Source organism: Brachionichthys hirsutus, chromosome 12, assembly GCF_040956055.1.
Source record: "Brachionichthys hirsutus isolate HB-005 chromosome 12, CSIRO-AGI_Bhir_v1, whole genome shotgun sequence".
NCBI lineage: Eukaryota > Metazoa > Chordata > Actinopteri > Lophiiformes > Brachionichthyidae > Brachionichthys > Brachionichthys hirsutus.
The window spans coordinates 1457844-1485754 of NC_090908.1; the positions used below are offsets into that span (position 1 = coordinate 1457844).

The following is a 27911-nucleotide window of genomic DNA, read 5'->3' on the forward strand; positions in this document are numbered from 1 at the left end:
TTTGGGTTCTTTTTCTCTGTTTTTTATTAGGGGGCTAAATATTTGACGAGTTTCTGTTTCTTAATGATGCACAGCTGGATATTGTGTATAAACAACTTCATCTAACAATAAACACTGTAATAAACAGTGTAATAAACTATTATAAATATGATCATTTATCCAGTTACAACATAACACTTGTGTAAATCGTACGCTAAGTCATATTAATTGCATTCTGACGTGTGTTCTTCAACAATGAATGCGGCTTTATGAAACGTGCTCCGTTCGTTTGGTGAGAAACGCGGTCTCTTTAGCTGCCCGCTCTGTGCCAGACTATATTATAACTTTAGTGATTGTGTTTGTACAAAAATAGGCACGACCCTGTGACGACTAATAATAACACGCGATATATTATTTTCTTTAACTCTCGTCTCGTACAGGAATAGTGGTCATCGCGGGCCACCGTAACAGGAGGCATCGCCGGCAACTTGCGAGCTACACGGGTCTTTAGCTGCCCAAATAACTGCCTGAAGCTTTTACTTTGTATGGAAGCACTATTAAAGGGGTGAGTAAAGGGGTATATAATTGGAAAAACTAAACACTAGCTACTTATGATGTATTTTTTTATTCTCTGAAATGAGTAGTAGACGTAGCAGACTTTCTACACGCTCTCAGGAACGACCATTCAGATTCGTGCTGTGGCTGAAAGTGAAATCCTCTCCTCTCTCCTTCGGTGTGAAACGCACCTTCGCTAACAAACACAAATGTGCTGATATCTCTCGGGTCTGCTAATATCTTCCACTGCGACGTTCTCTGAATTTCAGGGTATTTCTGGTTGACCTAATAACTTGTAGTAACTCAGCTACGTGGCACTGAGAGCCAAAGGAGCTGCATCCATTGATGCGTGCCTGTCTGTCACCGCAGGTCCGCGTCACGTCAACATCATGAGGATTATTATTGCGCTGTCGTTGCTGCTGCTGAACGCGCATCACGCCGCGTCCGCAGCCAAAGGCGTCACTGCCGGTTTAAAGGCGAGGTGGAGCATGACGCCGCTTCTCCTGGAGACCAGGTAATCGTTACCGGGCATGTGTGACGTCAGACAAATCCGCAATGAACAGCTTCAGCTGGGATTGTCAGAATAATGACATGATAATAAATCCCCCAAATGCATTCCATAACATTCTGGAGATAAAATCTATCTGCAACAAACACAGTGTCCTTATGCATGCCCCCCCCCCCCCCCCAGCAGCAGACTACAGTTTAAGTGTAACTGCTGTAAACCAATTCTACCTTCGGGTACAAATAAAGTAACCTTACCTTACCTTAATAATACCTTAATTACCTTATAATTGACTGCTTACCAATAACGTTTTTTTTTAGTGCTGAGATATTATTCACAAAGAACACTGACCCATGACTAGGAATGTTACGCACAATCAGCTATATCTCTAATTGATTGGCGGTCTGACAAAGGTTACTTTAGGACATACTGTGGTTTCACTAATGTACGCCGTTCTCTCGTCTCTCTTGTACAGCGAGTTTATTGGAGAAGATGGGAATGAAAAATTCTGGCAGTTTGTTGACACTGTGAAAGAGCTCACTGTATACAAGCATGGAGGTATTTTTTCATTGCTGCTTTAAAAAAATTACATTTAACTTCATAGCAAATGTGCCAGTCCACCGAAATGCGCCATTGTTAATAATATTTATGTGCCTCACAGAATCTGTGCGCTCGTACTACAATTTGATCCTGAAAAAGGCCGGGCAGTTCCTCACAGATCTTCAACTTAATCTCCTCAAATTTGCCCTGGCCCTTCGGTCATACTCACCAGCTGTTCATGCATCCCAGCAGGTAGGTCTGATTACTCATGTACTTATTATGTACTTATTTTGTTTGTGCCGCAGAACTAGTTTTGGAACAAAATTAAAGGTTATCTGTAATTTATAAGAACAGAATTATCAGAATTATTACAGAATTATTTGAATAATAGGACACAGAAGTTCCTTACACAAAACCTTGGATGTAATCTATTTCTTTGTCTGTTTTTTTCTGAGTTTTTTTTGCACCTTTACGGCTTTTTTAATGTTTGGAAATGACAAAGGTTTGCTCATGTGTACACTAATGTAAAACGTCTCTTAATCTAAACTGAAGCTAATTATTCCTTAAACTTTTAAAATTCAATTTGCGGTTTAATGCTTCATGTTTATCTAAAATTACTTTACACTAATGGGGAATGTGGCCACACAATTTCTGAATTTAAACCAGACAGGTATGAATCAAGCAATACCATGCTCATGTCAGAGGGAGAGGTATAAATAATTTTGATGGTAACGGAAAGGTGCATAAAGAGGACAGGAAAGAGGTGGGAAAGCAAAAATAGCAATAGATGCTGTGTGTCAGTAGAGGCCCAGATACGTTTCCCTGAGTCAACAAAAATGCAATGTGAGGTCAGCAGCAAAAATTGGATTGGAAGGTTAAGGGGATATACAAAGCTTAATGGATATCTCACACTAAACAGGGTCAGGTCTTCACACAAAAGTTAGCATAAAACTAAGAGTAACTAGAGTAAACATAAATGCAAGTTTTAAATGATTATTCTGTTGCCACTTTGGCTGCTCTTTTTATTTCTCTTAATGTCATTTAAACTTGTGTCTGTAAGAGTGGCTGAGTCCCCCAAATTACTCTTTGGGATGAATCAAGTATCTATCCATGCATGCCTCCTCCGATCATCCATAGTTGATCAATGTTAATAACTTATTAATAACTTGTGAATATGCTGATGTCCTTTGTTGGGCTATCAGTGAGGGAAAGATGGATATGTTGAGTACAAAGAAGAAAGCAATGTTTGCAGGGGTTAGAGGTTGATCACTGAGAAATGTTTCGAGCAGAGAACAGTCTGACTGGCATTGGGCGGACGGCGTAAACAGTGCTGGATCGACTTTACAAACGGTTGAAGATGCTACAAGAAAGTTGAAGCCAGACAACGCTTAGCTGCTCATTTTACCAGGGTTTAAAACAGTGCCACCTCCTGATATATCCACAAAGGTATGTCATTGTATGATTAATTAATACATTTTTTATATCGACCTGACCCTGAAGCATCCACTTATTACACTGCCTTTACCATGCTTGTCTAATTTTATAGATTTTGTATTACTTGTGGGGCTTCGAACATTGACCTACATTTTCTTCGGATCATTTGCGACTTCCTAAATGACTCTGATGAATTTGGAATGTCAGCCGCTTCTGACAAGGTTTACTCTTGTCAACGTTTTGGCTTGTTGAATCAGATTATTATTTTAGATTTGCATTTTGCGTTTACTCAAGTTGCTTTTGTTTTAATTGAAATTTGACCAAACAGAGTTTAGCATGAGATACACAGAAAAATAATGAGGACATGACTCAATACTTTTCCTCATCACTGCACATCTTCATGGCTCTGCACCAGTTGCAGCTGTGACTGGTTAGATATACAGGAATACCTTAACATGCGAGTCATTCCTGGATCGAGCTCGTAACTCAAATCACTCGTTTGTCAAAGCGCTCACATGTCGAGGTATTACTGTACTGTAAAACAAGGAGCTCTTTAGAATTGGACGGTCATGGTACCCCGTAGCTTACCTGAGTACGTTCTGCAAAGGTGTTCAAAAGTGATGATTGCCCTCACGATGCCGATATTGACCATAACTTAGGAACTCATGTGCTAACTGGCACGAGATTTCCAGCAATCGCCTGCAATAACAAAATGTTAGAATTATTAAATGCTATATCAAAAAGCTGTAACATTAGAATGTTCTGCAAAAACATCATTATTCAGGAACAGAAGGGGTGTGTGTCCGTATTTCACGTTTGGTCGGAGAGGGATTAGGTGGCACTAATCCTGGGGGCCACCTAGAATGTGTGATTGAATATGTTCTTTGCTGGTGGCTGAAAGACGTGTATAAATCAACCAGGTTCTGGAATTTGTAGCTTTTGTGCAGCATCATCCATATTTAAAGGTTCGTAGTCCACAAGCTTATAGGTTTAGCTTTTGAGCTTCAGGTGATAGACATTGCATCGCATTATGAAACTCTCCATCACTCCTGGAAAAAGTACTCCAAATGGAGACGGCATATTTATCACTGGATATGAAGCGCTCTAAGCAAGCATATCAATATCATAATAATTCCATTTAAGCAAAAATTAACTTGGAACATTTTTTAAATTCTTTCAATTTGGAATTAAGTGCAGAAAATATGATTTTGGTGTACCTTAAGGAAAATGCCTTAGTTCTTCACATGCTCTTACTTCATCTGATGTTGTCTTTTTAAATGCACAAAATGTCACAAAAGACAGTTGTCAGCGCTAAAGGTGTTATTTGTGCACTAATGAGGAGAAATTGTTGCGACTGAATAGTTTTCTCTTGCTTTGACATATATTTGAGTGAATAATAGCATTTTGCTGGTGTAAATTGCTATTCTGATTGCTGGAGAATGTAGAAACATTTCCTCTCTCCTGCTCCTGGCAGATAGCCAGTGACGAACCCCCGCCTGAGGCCTGCCCTGCCTTTGTCTCCATTCATGGTCAACATAGCTGCAGTACTAAGGAATTCAAGAAGCTCCTGAAGGCAGCTGCAGGCAGGTAACACAGAGTGGCATGGTGTTCCACACTGTGGATAAACTCAGCCTGGATGTCAGAAGATGAAAAACGTACTGCAATGAGGTTTTGTTTTCCATCTCGCATAGATATGTCCGTACCTCTGCACAACCTTTTGGTTATTTATTTATGTATGCGTAGTTATATTTACTTGCTATTTCGTTTTATTAGGATGAAGCACACTGTAAAAACCACATTCACCTGCAACGCTTTATACATACAAGGGAAAGATAGAGCAGATAAAAGATGGAGACCGCAGTGTAACCTGATCGATACATTGCAGCAGAGTCTGACCTTTTACCCTGCAGTGTTTCAAACACACTCCTGAAGGCAACAGAACATTCATAAAGATTCTAAGCGGAAGATCAGGCAGCCACATGCTGTGAATCTGTAGATTTTGCCACACACTTCTTTTTCATTGTTTGTGATTCTGGTAATATTTTGACCTGATTTTAAGAATGAATGAAAGTATTGTCCAAGAGCTCTTCCCGTTTGACAGCATTTTGGTTACGATGAACAAAATGCTGCTGAAATTATTTCTTTTCAGAAATGCCTTAACATTTTCAAATGTTTGCAGGTCAAAACCAAACTTATACAAGAACGATCACACATATCCAAGACTCAATAACACGGACGCGCCAGCCGTGATCCTCTATGCCCAGATCGGAACCAAGACGTTTGCGGCTTTCCATAAGGTGTTGTCAGCAAAGGCTGAAGAAGGCACGATCATATATATACTGAGGCATTTTGTAGCGGTGAGTAGCAATGCTTTTCTAACAAGTCAATAATGTTCAGCATGTATCTTCTTTAGACAAATGGAGGTCATGATAGTCTATATTAATCTTTCTTTTCAAATGCTTTATCCAGCATATTTCTATTAGATTTCCACAGTGTTATCTTTACTTTAGCTACCGGTACATGTTCACCAAGGTGCTTCTAATATTGTGCCCTTGGAAACTGACTGTAAGCCGTAATAAAGGTATCTAAGCCCCAAATCTGTTTTGTATGTCCATCGCAGACAGTACTCTTTAATGTAGGGATCATTATTTATCCCGTTATAGATTCCAGCAGTTTGGAAATTACTAGCATAAATCAACAATTATTAACGGTCTGCCGATAATCCGCTGTGGTGTGGTTGTTAAAATCTCCTTGTGAAAGATCGTGTCAATGTTTTTTAGTCTGGGTGACGTTTATATCAACATTGAATGCAGATAATCTTCTGGTGCATGTAGCCATCTGTTCATCATTCTGTGCATGAAGTTTATGAAGTGTAGGCAGCCCCCCCCCCCCCCCCCCCCGGGGACTGATCTGCAGTCGTCATGATTATTATCACTGCGCTTCACTGTCATCTAAGATGTTACTCTGCTCCTCACTGCGTACAGGAGCCAAAGCCTCGAAAAATGCTTTTGTCTGGGTATGGTGTTGAGCTGGCTATCAAAAGCACAGAGTACAAAGCTGTGGATGACACCAAAGTCAAAGGTGGGATGCTAACAAACATTCTGTGCGTGTTCTTGCTGTGCCCAAGGCAACAAAAAACAACAACGTACCTTTTTCTTTGTAGATTCAAGGACAGCTATAAATGCTGAGGATGAGACTAATGATGAAGTCCAAGGATTCATTTTTGGCACGTTAAAGTGAGTAGCTTAATTGAAGCTTGTTAATCGGTATTTATTGTTCATGTTTTATTGTCACCATGCATCCTGCTTTTTTTGAGACTTTGTAGAAAATGAAATCGATGCACCGTATTTGTCTCTTCTTTTTTCTTTTCTCTTAAGAAAATCTCACCCTGAGATCCAGCAGCAACTGGATGAGCTTCGCCAGCACCTCCTGGACAGCACCGATGACATGCTCCCTCTCAAAGTGTGGGAGCTTCAAGGTATTTAGAGTCATGCCATTTTAAATGTCAGTTGAGTCATGGTTGAGAGTGTAAGAGTAAATCGAGCTTCAGACTTTTTTGTGTAGAATTGCTGTGTATCAGACAATTTTTGGCTGGAGATGGAGCCTTTGATGCTTAACATAGTCATAGCACATTACTCCTTTGATTAACTCTCATTGCTTTAATTTCCCCACATTAATGTACAACTAATAAATGCTGGTAATCTCCACAGATCTTAGTTTCCAGGCGGCTGCCAGAATACTGTTTGTGCCAAAGTTTGATGCTTTGAAGCTCATGCGAGACCTCAGTCAGAACTTTCCTACTAAAGCCAGGTAGGTGCCGTCTTTTCTTGGGGACGCCAACCCGAACATAATTCATACACTTTTGTCCATGTTTTTGGAGCACTAGCCTCTGTTGTGTTGTAGTGTGAGAGTTCAGGCAAATCAAATTTAATTGAATGGATTGAATTTAATTTAATTAAGTTTGTTTTATAAACCCATTTGTTATCTGTAATAAACTCATCCTTAATGTAGAGCTCTAATTAAATTGTTGGAGCTATAAGAGTCTATGTCTAATGAAGCTAAATATGCTGAGTAAGAGTCATGGTTTACAGCACGTTGACTAAAATCGTACCGTCTTGAGGTCTACGGGTTTTGTAAGATTTGAAGTGGCATTTTACTGCAGGCTGGGGATGCGGTAAAAGCTGACGGTGACTGTGCATGTTTTACTGTTCCCACAGATCACTGACAAGAGTGGCTGTAAAGCAGGAAATGAGAAAAGAAATTGAGGAGAACCAAAAGGTGCAATATCACAAACAGCATTCCTGCATGATGGTGCAGGAGCTTTTCTTAGGTTTTCTTAGCCATTGTTTCTAGAGAATGCGTTTCAGATAGTCCATAAGTCCATAACATTGGTTCCAAGTCTCGATGCACACTTTGCTCTTGCACCTTTCTTCTATAATATTTCTCCTTATCTCACTGCAAGACAACATTGAGTTGCTTACTTTGGCTTCTTGCCCTTTAATTAAATGCGCTTCTTTCGTCCATTCTTGCAGCATATCAGTGAAACCATTGGCGTTCAACCTGGAGATGGGGAGCTCTTCATCAATGGTCTGCACATTGACCTGGACACTCACAATCCTTTCAGGTTGGGCTCCAGCAGGAGCAAGTAGCGGTTTGAATAGGCTCTCACAAAGAAGCCTCTGATGAATGATTTGGCTCTGAGATCCTGTTACAGACATTACATTTTAAGACACAACCACAAGTGATGCAATGTGCGTTTGTATTTTCAGTATTTTGGATATCCTCAGAAGAGAGGCCACGGTGTTGGAGGGGCTACATAACCTGGGGATTAAAGGTGAACATCAGGGCAAGCTGTTGAGGCTGCCTGTGAACGCTGCGGATGACAGCTACGCCTTAGATATCAGACAGCCAGCTATAATGGTGAGTCCTTTCAAAAGGCTTTATTCTGCTGGTGAATCCTTTATCTGTGTAGATGCACTAGGGCGTGAATTAATAAATCAATCATCAGGCTATTTATTGCAACAGTCTCCAGCCTCCCAGTAACTTCAGTTATTAATCGGGAATTTAGCCAAGAAAAATACATAAAATTCTAAACGTTCAAGCTTGAATTATTTTGCTGCTTCAACAATTCTTGGTAATGAAAATTAAGAAAAGAAAGATATTGAACCTTTGCAGAGTCAACCAAAGAGGCTTGTTGTTCCAGCCTACATCTCCCCTTACGGAGATGAAGCTTGCTGATTTAAGAGAGACACACAGGGAGTGTGCAGGTTACAGTTGGACGGTTGCACTCTGGCTTCTACTCCTCAGTTACTCAGTTCTTCATTGTTATACAGAGACACGGTGTACACAGACTCAGTGTGGAAACGTGCTGCTCGTTCTAATTCATGCTGCAAATCATTCAAAATGATTGTGAATGCCTATCTACGCACAGCTAATGTGCAGCCTGCTTATTAAATTATAATGAATTCAAGTGAAACTACTTTCTTATTGAGCAACCAGGTCAGTTTGTCAGGGCATATTAATCTTATGCACACCTCTCACATCATTCATCATCAGAACAGAAATGCTTTCAGAACTTACCTCATGAAACTGTGAACAATATTGTGTTTTATAAGTAGGATAGGAGAATAAGATCATCACCAATAATCATATAAAGTGGAGCTACTGATGGAATCCAGAGTTTGTTGATGAAAGGTTTAAACTCGAGGTTGCAGGTTGCTGGCAGAGGCTTCAGGTCCAGAGTCGGAAAACCCAATCGCAGTGAACCGTATATTAAGTGTCAAAAGTCACACTTGAATGAAAACCAATGTGCTTTTAGATCTAAACAAAATGCTCAGATAAGGCAAAACAGTGTTTGAATATTGTCATTATATATCCTGTCTGGACCGTTAATAATACAGAAAGCACCACTGCTTTCCCAGAGTGAGGCCGTTACCATGCATTTCAAGATGGATTCGCTATTTTATTGGACTCAACTCACGAATCTCTTTATTTTCAGACATAAACTCTGTTTTATTGTACATTTTCCAGTGGATGAACGACATAGAGAACGACCCAGTGTACCGCAGCTGGCCGTCCGGCGTACAGGAGCTCCTTCGAGCCACCTTTCCTGGAGTCATCCGGCAGATCAGACGTAATTTCTTTAACCTGGTCAGTTGCCAAAAGACATTGGTTTTATCGTCCCTCTGGCTCTTCGCTGTTACACTCAGACTAATAGCTTTTTCTCTCAAAATGTTGGATGGTACATTTTAGTATACAGCCAAAAATTCACTCTCACAATAGAGAGGATTTACTGAAGTACTACAAGTAATCAGTGATCAAACATACTGCGTATTTGTAAACGCGTTACGACGCAGAATTGATGGCGACACCTGTGTTGCTAGGTGTTGTTCCTTGATCCAGTGCAAGGAGAAAGTGTTGAGCTGGTGAAACTCGCAGAGCTGTTTTACAAGCACAAGATCCCCCTGAGGTTGGTGCTGTTATTTCTCGCAGCTGTTTCTAAGCTCCGCTCTCGGCATTTATAATCTTAACAGCTAGTGATTCTCATTTTACCTACAAATTGAATGCTTGTGTTCACCCTCTTCCTATAGAATTGGATTTGTGTTTGTTGTCAACACCGAAGATGAGATTGATGGCTTCTCGGATGCAGGGGTCGGATTTTACCGACTGCTGAATTACATCGCAGACGAGTACGATTTATCCCAGTCCCTGATGTCCCTGTTCTCCGTAAGAATGTCTCCTGCACCAATCTCTGTTGTTTTAGCAGTTTGAACAGTAGCTAACTCCTAACCAGCTCAGCTTTTCAGTCCTCAGAAGTCAGATTTCTTTTTCTTTTTATTGTATGTTGTGTTATCTCTGTTGGACATTATTCATAGAAGTAGGCATTTCAAAATAGTGTTGATCAAAATTGATGCGACTTTGCCACTCTCTTGCAGTTGTACAAAAAACTAGATGTAGGGGAGATGCTGACTGTTGATACAGTCTCCGCTTACCTGAAGGAAAAATTCCCTAAAGCCAATGCCGAAAGGATTCTAGGTGTAGAATCTGAATATGATGACAGGCGGCAGGTAATCAAATGAAACAAGTCTTTTCTCTGTCTGTCGGTTGTAAGAGTAATTGTGAACATCCGTGTTTTGCCTGCTTCAGGATGGCGCTCTCTTCTACAAGAAGACTGGCCTGGGTGCTTTACCGCTGGCGTTATTTAACGGCGTCACTCTGAGCCCGGACGAGATGGACCCCGATGAACTGGAAACCATTCTCCTGCAGCGCATAATGGACACCACCACCGTCCTCCAGAGAGCCGTCTTCATGGTGCGACATGTCAAAACACAAGGACATTCTTTGAGTCTGTCGAGCTCACGCTTTGGAATTTAAACATTTGCTTAGGTATAGTTTCTGTAATGTGACAATAGCTTTTTAACTTCTGATAAGTATCAATATTTAATCAGTAACACATGACATAAACAACAACAAAAGCATAAAGCATTTAGTTGCATTACATGCTGTATATCACAGAGCTCTTCCTCGCTGGCAGCCAATTTGTCATCACATTTTCAGACAAACGTGTCCTTTCATTGCGCTTCAGAAATAAACCACTTAGTTATCCTGGACATTTGTTCCTGGTAACATTGCTGGCGTTTCTTTTGACGTACCGATACAGGGTCAGTTAACGGAGGGGTCGGATGTAGTGGACTATCTAATGGAGCAAGCCAATGTGGTTCCCAGGATTAACACTTTTATCCTAAGCCTTGACCGACAGTATCTTGACTTCACTTCCAAACCAGGTGACCTGTTCCACTTTCCTTATACGATTCTAAATTGTTTCACTGTCATTTCTCCCAAATTTCTCACTTGTACATTCTTTCCTTGCAGTTGTAGACGATTGGGAGGATGCGTCTATGTTTTCATTCTTAGACTCCAGAGACAGAACATCTGTGATGGCTAAGAGAATGAAGTACTTTACAAATAAGGGTAAGGAGACAGTCACGTTGTGCTTTGCTTGCTAAACACAAGTTTTGATGACACCAATTCATTTTTAGCACTGACAAGCAACAATGTGAAGCTCTTCCTCGTGCATCTCCATCTTGTTACCTAAGGTGGAACAACCAGTCTGGGTTTAAATGTTGAAAACCTTAAAATGAGTGGTATTAAAAATAAAAAAAATCCTGCAGTGCTTTACTGATCTATGAAAGTGTGACATTGACCTTTGTTAAAGTAGGCATGCTGCGCTTCCAACAAGATAATTGCTTGGTTTGTGCTGTCTGGCTTTGGGCCAGTAGTCCTAATGGTTGTCAGGGATGCATTTTAGTACTCATGCCTGGAGCGTAGCTGTCATACTGAGGTGGAGGAGACTGATTGTCACATTTTTTCTATGGATGAGCTGATCAGCTGACCTGCTTTGCTAAATAAACCATTGAATAAAAAAAAAGAATTGTAGGTGGTGCATTAGAAGATGTCTCTCTTTTCCTTCTCACTGTCAGCCTTCTGTCAGTGTAAAATATTAAACCTAACCTTTTTAAATGATTAATAGCTGTTCCTAAATGCCCTTTTTGGGACTGATTATATATCATTTTACTGTACAGTTGTCACCAAACCACAGGGGACGCAGTGTGGATGCCGTTCCAATCCAAGCTCGACGTTTGAAAGTGGCTGTGCTCTTTTACCTTAGGTGAGGATAGGATCAGTGCTGTGACCATGTGGCTCGCCGGAGACTTTGACAAGGACTCGGGAACAAAACTTTTGCTCAGTGCTCTGAAACATGTCGTGAGTCCTATAATTTTTTATCTTCCTCTTTTCTTTTAATACATTTAGTTTCCATAATGGATTGTATATTATGCACTAAAAACAATTAAAAATCTGAAATGTTTGCTCATTAAAATATCAGATTCAGAATACTTTAATAATCCCATCGGGAAATTATATCAGATCAGCACCTTCCTCACCAGTGAATTCTGCAAATCCAGGAAAGTGTAGTCTTTGTGTGAGATATACCAGTGCTCTGTGCATGTCTTTGTGTGTTTGTGTGCATGCACAAGTAGGAGGCCAGCCCTGGAGTGCGTGTGGGAGTGATCGATAACCCCAGCGGAAAGCCCAGTAAAGACAAGACTGTGCTGTACCGGGCAATCTGGGCCTCGCTACTCACCCAGAAGAATAAGGCTGCAGTGGAGTTTGTGCAAAAACTTCTGAAAGAGAAAAGCAGCCAGCTTCTCCAGAGGGGAACCAAAATGAAGGACTTACTGATTGAGGTGAAAGAAGGATAAACAAAAGTTATTTTTGTGTGTTTCCTGAAGTCTAATGGAACTTTTAATTAAGGCAGGCTATTGACCCAAACAAATCGTTTCCTAAAAACGAGTATCGGATGGTCTAGTTTGTCCGTCTCAAGGCAAAATGGACATTTAGTGATTGACTATCAGATTAATATTATCATTACCAGTGTGCCGGTAATGTGTTTCAGGAACAACTGAAAGCATCATCTTTATAATATCATCATATAAAAATATATATATATTTCAGTTATAACCCTTGATCTGAAATCCTTCGACGCCCCCCCCCCCACATTAACATGAAACTCAGCCTATCATCATGCTACTTATTTGTCAGAATAGGATGTACCCTACCAGCCAACTCACATCAACATCAGCATTGTCTGATACAAGCAGTGGAGGGCGATTAGAAAATTAAGCGTATCATCTACTTTGTTAATCAAGCGAGATGGTAAAATCCCATTTTGTGATTATTAAAGGTTAGGGGTGGGCAATATAGATCAAAGCTGTTAAGAATCTGTACCCGTGTAATATTTATCATGAAATCTACATTTCTTGGCGTTTAGGAAGGTAACGTTAAAATTAAAAATCAAATCATCAAATAGGAAAGGCTGTGTTAGACTACATTTCCTTAGGTTGGAAGGAGATAAACTATGCTGGCCATCAGTGTGAGTGTTGCTAAGGTGACAGTAATAGATTATCTTTTAATGATTGATTATCTAAGTTTTAGGTGTCCACTTGTGTCTGTGAAAGTTGCATCATTTAAATCTATTGCTGAAGAATGGGAGAAATGCTTGTCAGATCTGATAAGTGAGCACATTTTAGGCACAATTGATCAGCATGAGAGGAAAAACAAGGTAAACAAAGGTTGTGTATAACCACTTGCAGATTCTCTCCTGCTTTCCTGATTCAAGCGCACAGTCGGAGGGGGAAATGGTGATTGATGAGCCCCTCTCCCCATTCCTCCCCTAAACATCAGCGAAAAGAATGGCTTTCGACAGGCTGTGGAGCATGATGCTCCGCAGCCTGTGGATGCCGAGCCAAGCAGCCTACTCACTGTCAGTTCCACTTGATCTGTCACCAGCACAAGGCAGGCCCCATACGCTGAATCTTTAACTAGGAATGCTGTTGGATACCTGGTCTCCAGGACCCGAATGAAAAGCCGAGCCTCCTACTCATTGCTCATGGCTGCGTGAACCTCTTGTGCTCATTCCAGCCTGACCGGCGCTCTGTTGCTGTAAGCAGTCTGAGCCTCTAGTGTTTGCGATTCAGTAGTGTGCAGTATCCACCCACATGTCATGTAAAAATACAAAGTCTCAGGCACTAATCAACAAACCAGTTGACAGAGGAGCTCCCATCGCTCCCATCAAAAATAAGTCATTCAGCGCCGGCTGCGTTGGGGCCGAGCCGTAACAAACGGCCCTTCAATTATAACGGGCTTAAGCAATTGGGAGAGAATGAGCTGGAAATAGCAACAGAGAGGTAGGTAGGGGGGGGCCGCGTGAGTTGAGATCGGAGTCCAGGGATATGAGTTTATTATTGGCTGCCAGACAGAGTTGCTGACTGGATTGTGCTGACATTATTGGTATTTCACCTGTCCTCCCGAGGAGAGATGGTGGAGAAACTAATAACCTGACTCCACAAACCCGCCACACTCCCTCACTTAATTTGTTATGGACAAAATGACCAAGGCTTAATTAAGAGTTTGTTATATTAATTACAAATTGATTAATCTAGCTTGAACCTCTGGTTGAAATATTTAGAAAAGCAGCGGTGATTGTGCTGACGCAAGGCATCGATGATATTGTGAATAATTATTTTGCTTCACATACATCATTCCCTTTTGTTTGAGTTATTTGAGTTATTTATCGAAACGTGCAGCATATCAGGCATTCCTCAGAAATGTACGAGCCAACAATGCAATCAATTCATGTTTCAGAAACAAACTTTTGTTATTCTGCTCTAGGGCATGGACAAGGATGCCTTTGAGAAAAAGTTCAACACGCTGGAAATGGATTTTATCCACAGTCAGCAGCTTTTCTGTCGAGAAGTCCTGAAATTGCGTCCCGGACAGCGGGCAGTGATCAGCAATGGCAGGGTGAGTGTGTTCTACCCAACGCAGTTCAATTAGCAGCTCCTCAGTAACTGCAGAATACTGATTTATGAATAGACTTTAGAAGTACACTTTGTTAGAAAGATAAAGCATCGCAGCTGCTGTTTGGTGAAGGGAGGCAGATCCTATAAGCCGCTGCGCTTTGGATGAGTTCCCCTCTTGTGCCTTCAGTGCTTCCTTGGTACTGTCAGATCAGCATGACTGTCTCAGAGGTCACAGGTGGCACAAACTGAACTGTGGGTGTCTGCATGTGCTGACTGTGCAGAGCTGATGACTGATGTCTCAGTAGCAGTCATGCTGACAGCCACGTATAAAGGGGGGGGGGGGGGGGCAGCCTCTGATACGCTAGTAACAATTAACATGATTCAACTTTCTGCAGCTGCAGTGGCAAGACACTACTCCCAAAATTAAAATACAAAAGTGGATTAAACAAGTCCCGATCGTATTACGTTGAGCGCCATCGTGACAAATGTTAGATGACGCAAATTGGAAATGTTCCGAATGCATTCTTTTCTTTAGATTCTCGGCCCATTTGAAGAGCAGGAGGAATTCACTGTGGACGATTTCCACTTGCTGGAGAAGATTACACTGAGCGCATCTGCAAAAAAAGTTAAAGACAAAGTTAAGCAGATGGGAATGAAGTCAAAGCCGTATGTTTATATTTTTCAACCTTGTCATTGGTGATAACAATTCTCTTCCTCTTCATCTGATCTGATCGGATGATGAAGAAAATAGTAAATGTATTTTTAAAGTGAAATACTATTTAACCTTAAATTCTTCTTACTGTAATTCTGTTTCATTTTTCTAAAAGAAAGGAGTCTTCTTTTGTCTGCTTAATCAGCTATCCTATAGTGATCACAATGTCCTAGCTCTGGTGGCGTTAACTGATTCTCCTTGTTAACTGCTTGTTGTTACATTATGTGAGCTCGGTTTGATATTTCTCTTGATGCACAGCATGAATAAATGAAGGGTTAACCACACCCAACTTTTTTTCTTAGCGCCAGTGACCTGGTCATGAAGGTCGATGCCCTCCTGTCTGCAGCACCCAAAGGAGAAGTCAGGAGGGAGGTCCAATTTATCAAAAGCAGCCATAGGTGGGCAACATTTGTCTTTTATTACCACCGTATTTAATTAATATTTATACATGGAGTGAATGTCTTGATTTTGATTTCTCTAACCTTGTCCTCCTCAGTGTTCTCCATTATTCCCCACGTGAAAACGAGGTGTTCTATGACGTTGTTGCTATTGTGGACCCGCTCACGAGGGAGGCACAGAAGATATCCCCTCTTCTGATAGTAAGCTGTATATTCGTCATCATTTTCCTGTCTTCGCACATAATTCCATTAAAATCACTTAAAGGAACGATGCAGAAACTCGTTTAATATGTAGGTTTTTTTCTTTTCTTGATGCATGAACAGATGATTTGAGGACTGTGTTGCTTTCTGCCCATTGTTTAGACAGAAACATACTGTACCTGAGTTTAAGTCTGTAAAATTCAGCAGAAAACTAGGAAAAAGTCCTTATTTGTGTTCCTTGTGAGCTGAAACAATTTGTTTATCGAACATGTAATGTTGAGAAAGCGTTTCCGCAGAAGACTTGGAGTCACTGAATTCCATTAGATGTCTGTCACATCGAGCCAGAGGCTTGCTGTTGTAAAACATCTGACTTGGGTGAATATGAAAATCTGACTGGCTGTGCCGCTGCAGACAGCCAAGCAGAGCCAGCATGCTCCCTTTTCTGTATTGAACACTGCTAACTGGCTGCATCGACAGCAATCGAACGAAAGATGATATCTAAGACGACATGCTTTGGCATGAAAGGAGAAGTTAGAAGGTGCCTTGACTTCCCTTGTTCAGCAATAGGCTCATTCTGCATGTCTCTGCTGGGCGATACCTGACTGACGACTAACTTCATCTCTTCCTATGCGATTCCTGCAGGTGCTCAGTCAAGTGGCCAATGTGAGACTGCAGTTGTTTATGAATTGCAGAGCAATGTTGTCAGAGATGCCCCTCAAGAGGTAAACACGAGTTCCAACATTAATTACAGTTTCCTGTTGGGCTTGTTTGTGTATCCTCTGACTGTTGCAGACTTGGCATCTCTGCCCCACCCCTTCCCTTTTTAAGATTATACTGCACAGATGCAATCTGCTTAATAACACCACCTTATTGCTTTGGGGCTCCCCTTGCATCTCTGGGCAAATTACTTACAGCCTGCACTGTTGCAGTTCTGCCCATGCACTAAAAATAAAAGTCTAAAACAAAAGAGCAAATAAAAGGTTGAAATAGTTCACATCACTACTATTCCGGAATCTGTGGCATGTTTTGGTTGAGTTGGGTCCTTTAGTGGCGGCATTAACAGTCCAGCATTAACAGTCACCATGGAGACATCGTTTATGGTATAAACGCCCTCATTAACCATAAAATCGTAATCCCTGTTGGTTGTCCACTCCATCACACTCATTAGAAATTGCTTGTCATGGACATAAATATATATTTGATATTCTCAAATGAGAGAGAAAGTCAAGCTGCTTACGGTGTCATAGAACACACTCAAGACTAGCCAGGAGCTGGTGTTTGAGTAATAAAGCAGAAAGGAGTAATCGTGTTACATTCCTTGCTTGGAAGCGGTCCTACATAACCCAGCTAGCCCAACATAGCGTGTCTCTTCAGTTAAAGGAAGTGGGCTGTTACACACCAGGCCGTCATTCTGGGCTTGTTCAAGAGGCCAGGGTGGCTGTTGCTTGGAACTGTTAAAAAATAAAGTGTTCACTTCAATGGCGAGGTATTAATTAACATATGATATGTATGATCATCCCTCTCTTTGCAGTTTTTACCGCTTTGTGCTGGAGTCTGACGTAACGTTCTTGGCCAATGACACCGTGTCTCCAGGACCAGTAGCCCGCTTCATGGAGCTCCCAGAATCTCCTCTGCTGACCCTCAATATGATCACGCCAGAGAGCTGGATGGTGCAGGCTGTCCGCAGTCCGCATGACTTGGATAATATCCACCTGCAGGAGGTGACTTTGATCGTATCACAAGCCACACATAATTACGGCCCATGCACGTTCATGAATCGGTTACATGTGTCCTCTGTAATGTGTGATGTCACTCCAGGTGGGTGGGACTGTGGCAGCAGAGTATGAGCTGGAGCATCTCTTGATAGAGGGCCACTGCTTCGACCTGTCAACCGGCCAACCTCCCCGTGGACTGCAATTTACCTTAGGCATGAGTCAGGACCCGCTCATGTATGACACGATTGTCATGGCTAACTTGGTCAGAAACCCTCTTAACTCAATATTTGGCTTACCAAAGACAGTTTTCTTGCAAAGATGACATGGTTTTCACACTGAATCGCTATAATCGGGTGCTCACACTAACTGTTCTTGCTCTTTTAACCACAACAGGGATATTTCCAGCTGAAAGCCAACCCTGGTGCATGGACCCTAAAACTACGAAAAGGAAGATCAGAGGATATCTATCAAATTATATCGTGAGTATTCACAAGTTTCTGCCTTAAATAATTCCAAACAGATTTATAGCAGATGTTCTGGCACTATTCCTGTGTAATCCTAACCCGTTTCTCAAAGGCCTTCAGTTCTGTTATATTGTTCTGCAATATTCTGAGGAGAAGCCTTTTTTGATCTTGAAGTATGCATCTGATCATTGACCTTTTAGAATCCAGTGACCCCCCCCAAAAGTCATCTTCCACACATCTAGAAATATGTTTTCTTTTAGTATTTCTTGATTAGATCCACCATACTCTTTAAAAACAGCTGGTTTCCAGTGCCCAAAGAAGATCATCACTTGTTTTCATCACTTCATAGAAGTGAATCACAAAACATCTATAGTGTATATATTGCCTGTAAACCTAATATACCATGTGGGTAGAATAGTTTTATTTTCAAATATAGGTATGCATTTGGACATAGACAGTGAGATCTTTTTTAGTGGAATAAGAAGTGATGCTGATTAGGTGGTTTCTCATCAAGGTTGTTTTCAGGTATCTCTCTATTTCATACAGGTAACTGTGAAACCCATCACTATGGTAACTTAGAGAGCGCTGACACTATAGCAACTGAAGGTTTTGATTAGTGCAGGGACTTCTGCTAACCACAGAGGGGGAGAGACAAGTGGGAGGAAATGGGTGCTATTAAACAGAAGACAGAGGAGAGGGATGATTCAGCTGGTCACCTGCCATGACATCAAGCCCAGTCTGCAAGATAGCAGAATGTTTTCCACTTCCGACGGCATAGGCGTCGCTGGCTGCATATACTAGGCAGAGTGCGTTGGCGTTGTTTAATTTACTCGGGTGGAACAGATGATGCATTTTGAACAAAATGCAGTTTTCAATCTCTTACATTCTTTCAATTATGAAGCTGGGCTTTAATTAGTACGCTTTATTTTATCTCAAATAAATTACATTCTTATCTTAGTAACTTTTATTTGACACAACAAAGAACAATAATCCCTCGCTGTCAAGTTGTGATAATGGCTCAAATCCAGCCCATGTATTTGAGCTTTGAACAGCTGTACTGCACCATACTAGATGTCCTCACAATCACAGATATTGTACTCGGTGGCTATCCTCTCCTAAGATTAAGGACACATACAGCCCTCGGTTCCCCTGGAATCATTTCGGACAACCAAGATTTATTCCCCAATCCTCCAGGTGAGGCTAAGAGGTGATGTCATTTTTCACCTTGGCAGTGTCATTACTCTTGTGGTTAGCGGCACTCTTCTCTGGTTAGGTGACCGATCAGAGTCTAGTGGGAGCGTCTCTGCTCTGTAGTTCCAGAGTCTACATTTTCTTTTTTGTACCCTTTGCTGCCACTGCGCCTCACCCTGACAGCGATGAATGAGATGGCCAGCTTTCCTTCTCCTCAGAGCAGGGGTACAGATTGATCTCTGGTGCTCCCTAACACAAGCCCTAAATGCTGAGTTGCATCATTGACCACAGGGAGCATAATGCAAGTAGTATTTGTGTGTAGTTTAGGTTGGGGGCACAACGATTAGGGGGCATTTATCATAGTGCTGAGGCTGGTTTTCTTGCCTTTAGTAAGCGTTGGGGTTGTGATGGCTCTCTGTGCATCGGGTCCCGTGTTTATCTCTTCTTGAAGATGGCTTTCTGGTGTTTCACCATCAGAACCTGCCAGAAAACATTCTCTTCTGGGTAAATCAGTGCTTTAGTAATTACAGAGAAAGGCCAGTTTTATTGATATCTTACCGACTACCCATGCAGCATGGCTTGGAAGCATTGATGGATAAAATAATGGTGAAGCCATTCCTAATGATGATGGAGGGTAATGAATATGGTTGGACTGACCCTAGCAGCTCCCCCAGTATCAACGTTTTAGTGTGCGCTCTCGATGTCTGTCCATTAGTTCCTGTTGAGTTCTTCATGACAGGCGCCCGTACTGCACATTTCCTTTGCATTATTCCATTGAGTGAAACATGTGAACCACCCTCACCCGGATTGACTTGGTTGAGTGCTTCTGTAAATGTACATATAATTTATATAGCCTGTAGAAGCATTTTAATGTGTTGGGTGCAGCTATTTGCAGAAAAAATGTGCAGACTATATTGATTTCAATATGGCCTTGGTTTATTGCCTAGTATGTTTTCACATACAATTGCCATGATATATTGTTGCATTATAGCACAAGAAGTTATGAGGAACTCTTTATCCACTTTTTCAGCCATGATGGAACGGATTCTCCTGCAGATTCTGGTGATGTCATAGCTGTGCTGAACAGTTTCCACAGTAAGATCATCAAAGTCAGAGTGAGTGAAGTGTCTTTGTTAAGTATGAAGTATTGCAGAGTCCTCATACTGAGGAGTTTGAAATACTCTTTCAGGTGATGAAATCATTGATTTGTGTCTCCTTTCATAGGTGCAGAAGAAAGCGAACCAGATCAATGAGGATCTTTTAAGTGACAATAGTGCAAGCAAAGGCCTCTGGGACTCCATAGCAAGGTATGCAATCGACTGTATTCTCATGTGCAGCAAAAATGAGGTTGGGTTTACAACACTGTTTCTAAAAGGAAAATGAACGCTGTGTACCAGTAAATAAAAATAATAACATGCAATGATTTACAAATGTAGAAATCAATAAAGCAACATCATATATGTAATTGAAAATGGGGTTTTACATTTTACACAGGGGTAACGCGGGTTACAGCTCTTGTTCAGCTGACTGACAGTAACAACTGTGAGCTCATTGATTGGAAAGTTTTCTGATGTACCTTCTGTTTGTCAATTATACGATGCACTTTCAGGAGAATTTATTCCTCCCCTCGACCCAGACTGCAATATTATGCTGTAAGATCTAGTCTTGCAAAAAATATGTGCTTCTGTAGGTATGTGTGTGCGTGTATATGTGCATGTGCATGTGTGTCTCCCCAACACTTCCTAACTGTGTGATCCTATCTTTTCACTTAATGCTTTCTGTTTGAAGTGTGTGGAGTGCTTTTGAGAAAAGGTAGGCAGTGTTGCTGCAACCCATTAACAGCTAAAACAAATTTGTTGTTACTCATTAACATGCAATTTTTATTAGCAGTTTTCAAAGGCCATGCTAATATCCCATGTTTCATAATGAATGAGGATGATCAATAAAAATATATGCATCATGTGACTGAAAGGTTATAAATAATATATTTACATTTTCATGTTTTCATGGGCATTTTTATTTGTTCCATAGTCATAGCCTGTGCAACGCGTGTGTTCCCATGTGCATACACACACACACACACACACACACACACACGCACATACATACATACATATATGCATTGAATGGGGGTCACATAGAAGAGAAAACGATTTGGAGATTTTGGTTGACTTGGACAGCACTTTTTGGATTGAGTATCTCAGGATTTGAAGATATATTTTGTCTGACTTGCTTTTAATGTAATCCAGTTCTTGTGTATTTTCCTGCGTCTGTGCTCTTTAATAAATCAAACCAGCTGTTGTAAGGACCCTCCGTCCCCGTGGATGGACGGAGGAGCTCTGAGTTGAAGCGCTGCTCCTTCATGTTGAAAGGAGCTAAGTAAGGTGTTTGGGCTGTCTTATCAGGATGCTTTCTGGACATTTGTCCAGCTGGGAGGACACCCTGAGGCAGTCCCAAAACATGCTGAAGGGATTAAAAGGTCTCGTGGCCTTGGCATCTGCTGTTAGGAGCTTTGGTGTGTCAGGGGGGAGTACAAGGCTCGGGCTACCCTTTATATCTTGCCTGCCTCTGATGTGACCAAATTGGAAGGTGAAAGTGTTTGGACTGATACATGAATAGATTTATAATTGAATTTAATCTTAAAACCATTTCCCAGGATATGCTTGCACTTGTGTAATGAAAGTACTCAGAGGTTAAAAAGGGTTTGATGATGGTTTCAAGAGACACAACTGCTTGTTAAGTGTCTGTGATTTATGAATCTAAAATTAACTTAAATCCACTATTTGGAGGGCGTGCGTTTGGCGTGTTTCCATCCTATCCTCCCATTATATCAAAGGCACAATAATCTCAATGCATTCATGAGCAAAAGATCAGCGTATCGTTGTCTACGCGCCGTTATTCTCTCACCTCGTCCAACAGGTCTAACGTAAATCACCAATCAGTCTTATTAACATTCAGTGCAGAGAGAAAATGTTCACAATCACCAAATGCAATTTAGCCTGAGAAACATCAGAGTTAAACTCTCACCCTTTTCCCTCATCGACGGAACAGAGTGGTTTTTCCAAGAGACTCTAAATTACATTCTCAGACAAATCCATTGTGATCCGACTGCAGAGCAGAATAATAGTTTATGGTTTGCTAACATGAAAGGATCTGAATATCCCGGGGGGGGGGGGGGGGGGCTTTACCACACGTCTTACAAAATACTGTTTCTTGAAAGTAAGCATGTCTTTGTAGCCCTCATTTGTAACGTCACTATGCTGTGAGGCGTTCATTGTCATGACGAGGCGCTTTAAAGACTTGATGACATGAACCCATGCGTCAGCAAGCGTCAGTATGTCCAAAAACTATGAGGTCCTGGTGAGTATTTGATGAGGTACATGTTATACACGTTACTTTTCAACGAATGGAAAACATGAAAATTAGACTGTAATATTTTTCAGCACTGCTTGGTCTTTTTATCAGCTCATTGGCACACAGTCATTATGTTTACTTTGCTCAAATGACAGAGATGGAGAAAAAAACCCAGCCCAGATTATCTTGAGTGTGTCAGCCAAATGGGCTCCCACCTGACCCTATAAAGCTGCTTATCTGGGGGCCCCACTGTGCTGCTGGAGGCCCTTCATGATGGTTTAGGTTTAGTCGTGACAGCCGGTTGAGTTCCCCAGACTCTACAGATGCGTGGCGACTCCCCAGAAGCCAAGAGAGAGAAGTGCTTTGGGTTTGAGAAGGAGTGCAGGGACGCAAATAATTAGATGACTGCAGAGGAATAAAACGTTCAGGCTACAAAATGGAAATGGATGTTTTCCTGAGCCATTACTGAGTTTAAGTTTGGAAGTGCCTTCGTTGTTTGCATCAGAGGTCCCTTCACATCCTTCTGGAGCCTCGGGGAAGAGGCTGTGCTTGTGATTGAGAGAAGGATGGACACTCGTTCAACTATCAGGAGTCTGCTGGCGATAAGGACGTGCAGTTTGACTGCAGACACGGCTACCCACCAGCACCAGTCCTGATTTGTCTGTTAAAGGTGCCGTGCATCATGAACCGCTGCTCTTTAGCGGTGTTAGTTCGGGTGTGTTTCTGCATCCAGACGTGTGGAGAATATCACGCTGCTGCTGTGCTTTCTCAACATGAAAATATTTCAGTAAATCCACTTTAGTTGCTGAGTCGTTTTTAAAATTATATCTAAAAAAGAAAGAATTGGCAAAACAGCAGATTATAGTTGTGTTTAAATCTTAATGGCTGTACCTTAAAGATAATAATGTTGTTTATGCAGCAACCGGATATGTATTATTTTTCTGAAGAGTGACCACAAGGCTTATTAAACTATGAAACGTGATTGAATATACAGAAGCGTAATTTGCCCCTGTGTGTTTACTTCTGTAGGATGTTACTCCCTCCTCCATATTTTCTCTATAATGGAGAAAACACTGGTTCTAAACGGGATGGGGGGGGCAGATGCAATCAACCATGCCATGACCTGCATTTTTGTTTCATTTAAATAACATGCCTCAGCTGTTTCTCGAGTGGTGCCTGGTTTGTTTGTTTGTTTGTGTCTGAACACTGGCTCAACGGTAGCTGTGTGACTAATGTTTAAATCCTGATTTACTGTCCCTCCATAAAACTATGCAACAGTTAAAACACAAGAGGCTCATGTATTGTGGTCTCTTACAGCATCACAGGTGGCGGCTCCAGAGATGCTGCAGAGAAGAAACAGGACGTTCTGAACATCTTTTCCGTGGCGTCGGGCCACCTGTACGAGCGCTTCTTGAGGTAGACCGCTTTCACTTCAACACTCAGACGCTCTTCAGGTTCTCTGCTTTGCCTCCCTTTTGGACCAGATCCTCAAACCGATTCTTCACTACTTTCGTTTAGGATTATGATGCTGTCTGTCCTTCGACATACCCAAACACCTGTGAAGTTCTGGTTCCTGAAGAATTACCTCTCCCCATCGTTCAAGGTGCTTCTATCACTTCAAGAACCTTACAGCATTCTGCTTGTTCATCAGAGGTGTATTTACACTCATCAAAGAAATGATGGCGAACAATTTGCTATTTTCTATAGAACCAATCACATTGCTTATTTAAAATAACTTATGCTTGGCTTACATACACCTTTAAAATTATTTTTTAATCTGGACTTTTTTAGTAGCTGAATTGAGTCTCAGACAAGTTTGACTTTAATGAAATTAGATTTTAATGAATCGTAGTTACACACCCATCTCCAACAAAGATCTGTCTTTTGATATCGTTAATATAAAAACATCTTTTATTTTGGTGAAGTAGTTTGAGGCTGTGTGGTGTCATTCCCACTGCTTTTCAGCGCTCATATTGCAGCTGGTGATTATTTATATTACAGTCAAAGATCATAACTTCATAACATTATCTGTTTGCAACTCAATGTAGGTTTCCATGTTCTAGAAATTGATTTTTTCTTTCAAATAAACTTCCTTTGTTTTGCGAGACAATTATTTGCCTCAACAGGTAATCACAATTATCTGAAATGAGACTGAGATCATGTGAACGCAACACAACGCTGCAATATAACCAGCCGTGTGGATTTCCGTGAGGCTCACTCTGTTTCCGGAGAGCTCCGTTGGCTTAACGCCTGATGCTTGTTGTCGGTGCGCTCAGGAGACCATCCCTCACATGGCGGCGTCGTACGGCTTCCAGTATGAACTGGTTCAGTATAAATGGCCGCGGTGGCTCCACCAGCAGACGGAGAAGCAGCGCATCATCTGGGGGTACAAGATCCTCTTCCTGGATGTCCTGTTCCCTTTGGCTGTAGACAAGATCATCTTTGTGGATGCCGACCAAGTGAGTATTACGTTGAACTGTCATGGTGAGCTACATGTAAATGTCTATTTCTACATCAGTCTGTTGTGAACATCGGATGATATTTTGATTACTGACTTCAGTCTTCAGTCCTCTCCCAACAGGCCAACGTTCTCCATCTTTCTTGCAGATAGTTCGGGCTGATCTGAAAGAGTTGAGAGAATTGGACCTGGAAGGTGCTCCTTATGGCTACACGCCATTCTGTGACAGCCGTAGAGAAATGGAAGGCTATCGCTTTTGGAAAACAGGCTATTGGGCCTCGCATCTCGGACACAGGAAATACCACATCAGGTAGACTTTAAAGCATTAACTCCTGTCTTTGCTTTGTAAGGACCTCTGATCGTTTACTTGTTGAGCCATCTCCCCTCTGCAATAACACTGTCAGGATATTCCTGATTTCTTTCTCCCTGTTGTCATTTTTCGAGAAAATGAATGTCACCACTTGGGGATTGGTCGGAGAATAAATCCATGTATTATTTATAGCTTGCGGAACATTGTGCTTCTACAGCCACTGTCTTCCTTTTAGGCCATTCATCAAGTTAATTAAGCACAATAGAAGTCTAAAACAGAAAGCATGCTGCAAAACAGAACATTTCTCATCTCTATGAGAATATAACGTTCACTCTGCCTGGAAATTAACAGTTCAGAAAATCATCGAGACAAATAGCTTCTTTTTGTTGTTGTATTTCGAGGCTGGAAATTCTGCACTTCCTTTTGTTCTTTGTTTTCCTGCATTCTCCGAGAGAAGCTAAACCATTCACAAAGCTTCTGATTTATCAGTGTGACGCTAATCTGGTAATCCGGCGGCTGAGCACAGAGAGCAGAACTCAGTGATTTGATTTGATTAGAGACCAGTGTGTTAATGCAGATGGACTGAATGATCAGCGTCAGTCGGCCTAGTGAAAACATGTGGCAAACATCCTCCTCGGGCGGATGACACCAGACAGTCTGCAGCGTTTATTATCGTGCCACGCTGGCCACAATGATCTGAACGAGCTCTCCTTTAAACGAAATAGTTCTTACAACCAATTTTCTGTTTCTGTCCCTCCGCATTCCACCCAGCGCTCTCTATGTGGTAGATTTAAAGAAGTTTCGTAAGATTGCAGCCGGTGACAGATTAAGAGGCCAGTACCAAGCCCTGAGTCAGGATCCCAACAGCCTGTCCAACCTGGACCAGGCAAGTAACCAGGAGTTCATTGCATGTTCCTTCAACAACTACTGCAGTAACAATATTTCATGTATTAATGAAGTTAAATATACTGTGTGGTTGTTTTAGGATCTCCCCAACAACATGATCCACCAGGTGGCCGTGAAATCTCTTCCACAGGAATGGCTGTGGTGTGAGACGTGGTGCGACGACACCTCCAAGCTTAAAGCGAAGACCATAGACCTGGTGAGTCGATTAGAACTGAATTATCTTTGCTTAATTTTTCATTTCATTCCTTGCGTATGTCCTGATTTAAATCCTTTCCCTACATTAACTTTTCTAGTAGTGGACTCGCGCTCCTCCTGCGTTAACTGAGGGATATTGCTCGCCATGTGACATTTAGGAGACAGCCGAGGAGCAATCCTGTAGACTCGTAAACTCATTTGGAGAATTACCGTACTGGACAGCCTCCAGTTGAGAAGAATAAGAGGCATTGTCTCATTGTAGTGTAGGACAGCACTTTGCTATTCATGGGCTGATGTCCTTTTAACAGAATTGGAAATCAAATTAGGATCAAATGGCGACCACAGACAGTGCTGGGAATAGCAATATGACTTGTTTGCAGAAAGTGCCACTGGCAGCGTGAGTGAAGTGCCTGCTTTGTCTGCCTTCTCGCTGCAGTGCAATAACCCAAAGACCAAGGAGCCCAAGCTAACGGCTGCAGTGAGGATCGTGCCTGAGTGGGTCGAGTACGACAACGAGATAAAGAACCTACTGAGACGGCTGCAGGAACAGGAAGACTCAGCAACTCAAAGGCAGACTCCTTCTCCACAACTTCAAAAAGGTTAACAAAGGAAGCCGTTTATTCTCTACGGTCTCATTTACCCACTTTTAAGGCAAAAAAAAGAAAAACTTCTATTCTGGAAAGATTAACATTTCTCTTGCCTCTCTCACCCACCCCCACTCCCACTCCCCTCTGCCGAGCAGGCAAGCGGAGGGATGAACTTTAACGCCTGCCAGCAATGTACTGGAGGAGGAGGAGGCAGCTCCTTTGCATGCAGGCCACCTGTGAAGCTTGAAGACAGACAATTCCATATAAACATAGCCATGGAGTGTTACATCCCTGGCTGGAGGAGGGGGCCTCCGTGCAGAGATGACGCATCTGCTGCTGCTGCTGCAGCCAACATGTCTGAGAAATGAAACACCATGTGAGTGTTAAGTGTCAGCGACGCAGTTAGCTTAGTGTGTAATTAGCAGAGAGTCAAAGCACAAGGGGTTAAATAGTGGGCATATATTGCACTGAAGGACGGCAGACGCGTCTCTCAGAACCGGATTTCAAAACCTTTTTTTAAAGCCTGTTTTAAGGTATTCCTAATTTAACTGCTGACAAACCAAAGTTGTGTCTGATCAGTTCTTAATATTTTAAAATCTCACGGTTACTGTTTCATTTTGCTGAAGGGAGGGAGGATTGTATTTTTTTTTGTCTTACTCCTTCCTTCTACTCTCACTTGTCCTTCCCTTCTAAATTTAGTGTATTATTTTATTAGTAAGTCATAATGTATTTTTTATGAATTAGTTTTTCAAAAACACATCATGCTGTCGTTGATTATTGCTATGAATTGTTGAACGTGCCTCTGAAGGTTTTTTTTTTCACTGTCTTGTATCTTGTAAAGTTATACAGTCGTAACAGGGTGGAAATTAGATGGGATCTTTAGAGTATGAAGCTTGACCAATTGTTCCTTTGATCAGTGAAATGAAGTGTTTTTATTTTGATTGTTCTAAAAGGATTCATCCTGAAGTCACATTTCTGTCAGTCCTCCGACTGATGCGTTCGTTTTTCACAGCTGGTCGAGCTGAAATCACGACGCTGAGAACTTTG

The 27911-nt window shown here is 41.6% G+C and overlaps 1 protein-coding gene across 1 annotated transcript; it reads left to right on the top strand.

The window, feature by feature from the left end:
* Positions 1–923: 923 nt before the first annotated feature.
* Positions 924–27156, top strand: uggt2 (UDP-glucose glycoprotein glucosyltransferase 2). The gene is made up of 40 exons (XM_068746177.1): positions 924–1048; positions 1515–1597; positions 1701–1831; positions 4488–4600; positions 5193–5370; positions 5998–6094; positions 6177–6249; positions 6391–6491; positions 6724–6823; positions 7231–7291; positions 7546–7637; positions 7783–7933; positions 9044–9163; positions 9397–9482; positions 9604–9739; positions 9949–10080; positions 10160–10324; positions 10674–10797; positions 10886–10984; positions 11682–11776; positions 12052–12258; positions 14243–14374; positions 14909–15039; positions 15388–15483; positions 15582–15684; positions 16327–16406; positions 17216–17405; positions 17503–17661; positions 17793–17878; positions 20085–20169; positions 20279–20361; positions 20843–20866; positions 23726–23824; positions 23927–24011; positions 24685–24867; positions 25016–25176; positions 25948–26062; positions 26162–26278; positions 26714–26876; positions 27020–27156. Exons 1-40 carry the CDS (start codon positions 924–926, stop codon positions 27040–27042), a joined length of 4584 nt encoding a protein of 1527 aa, XP_068602278.1. The 3' UTR covers positions 27043–27156.
* The last annotated feature ends 755 nt before the right edge of the window (positions 27157–27911 follow it).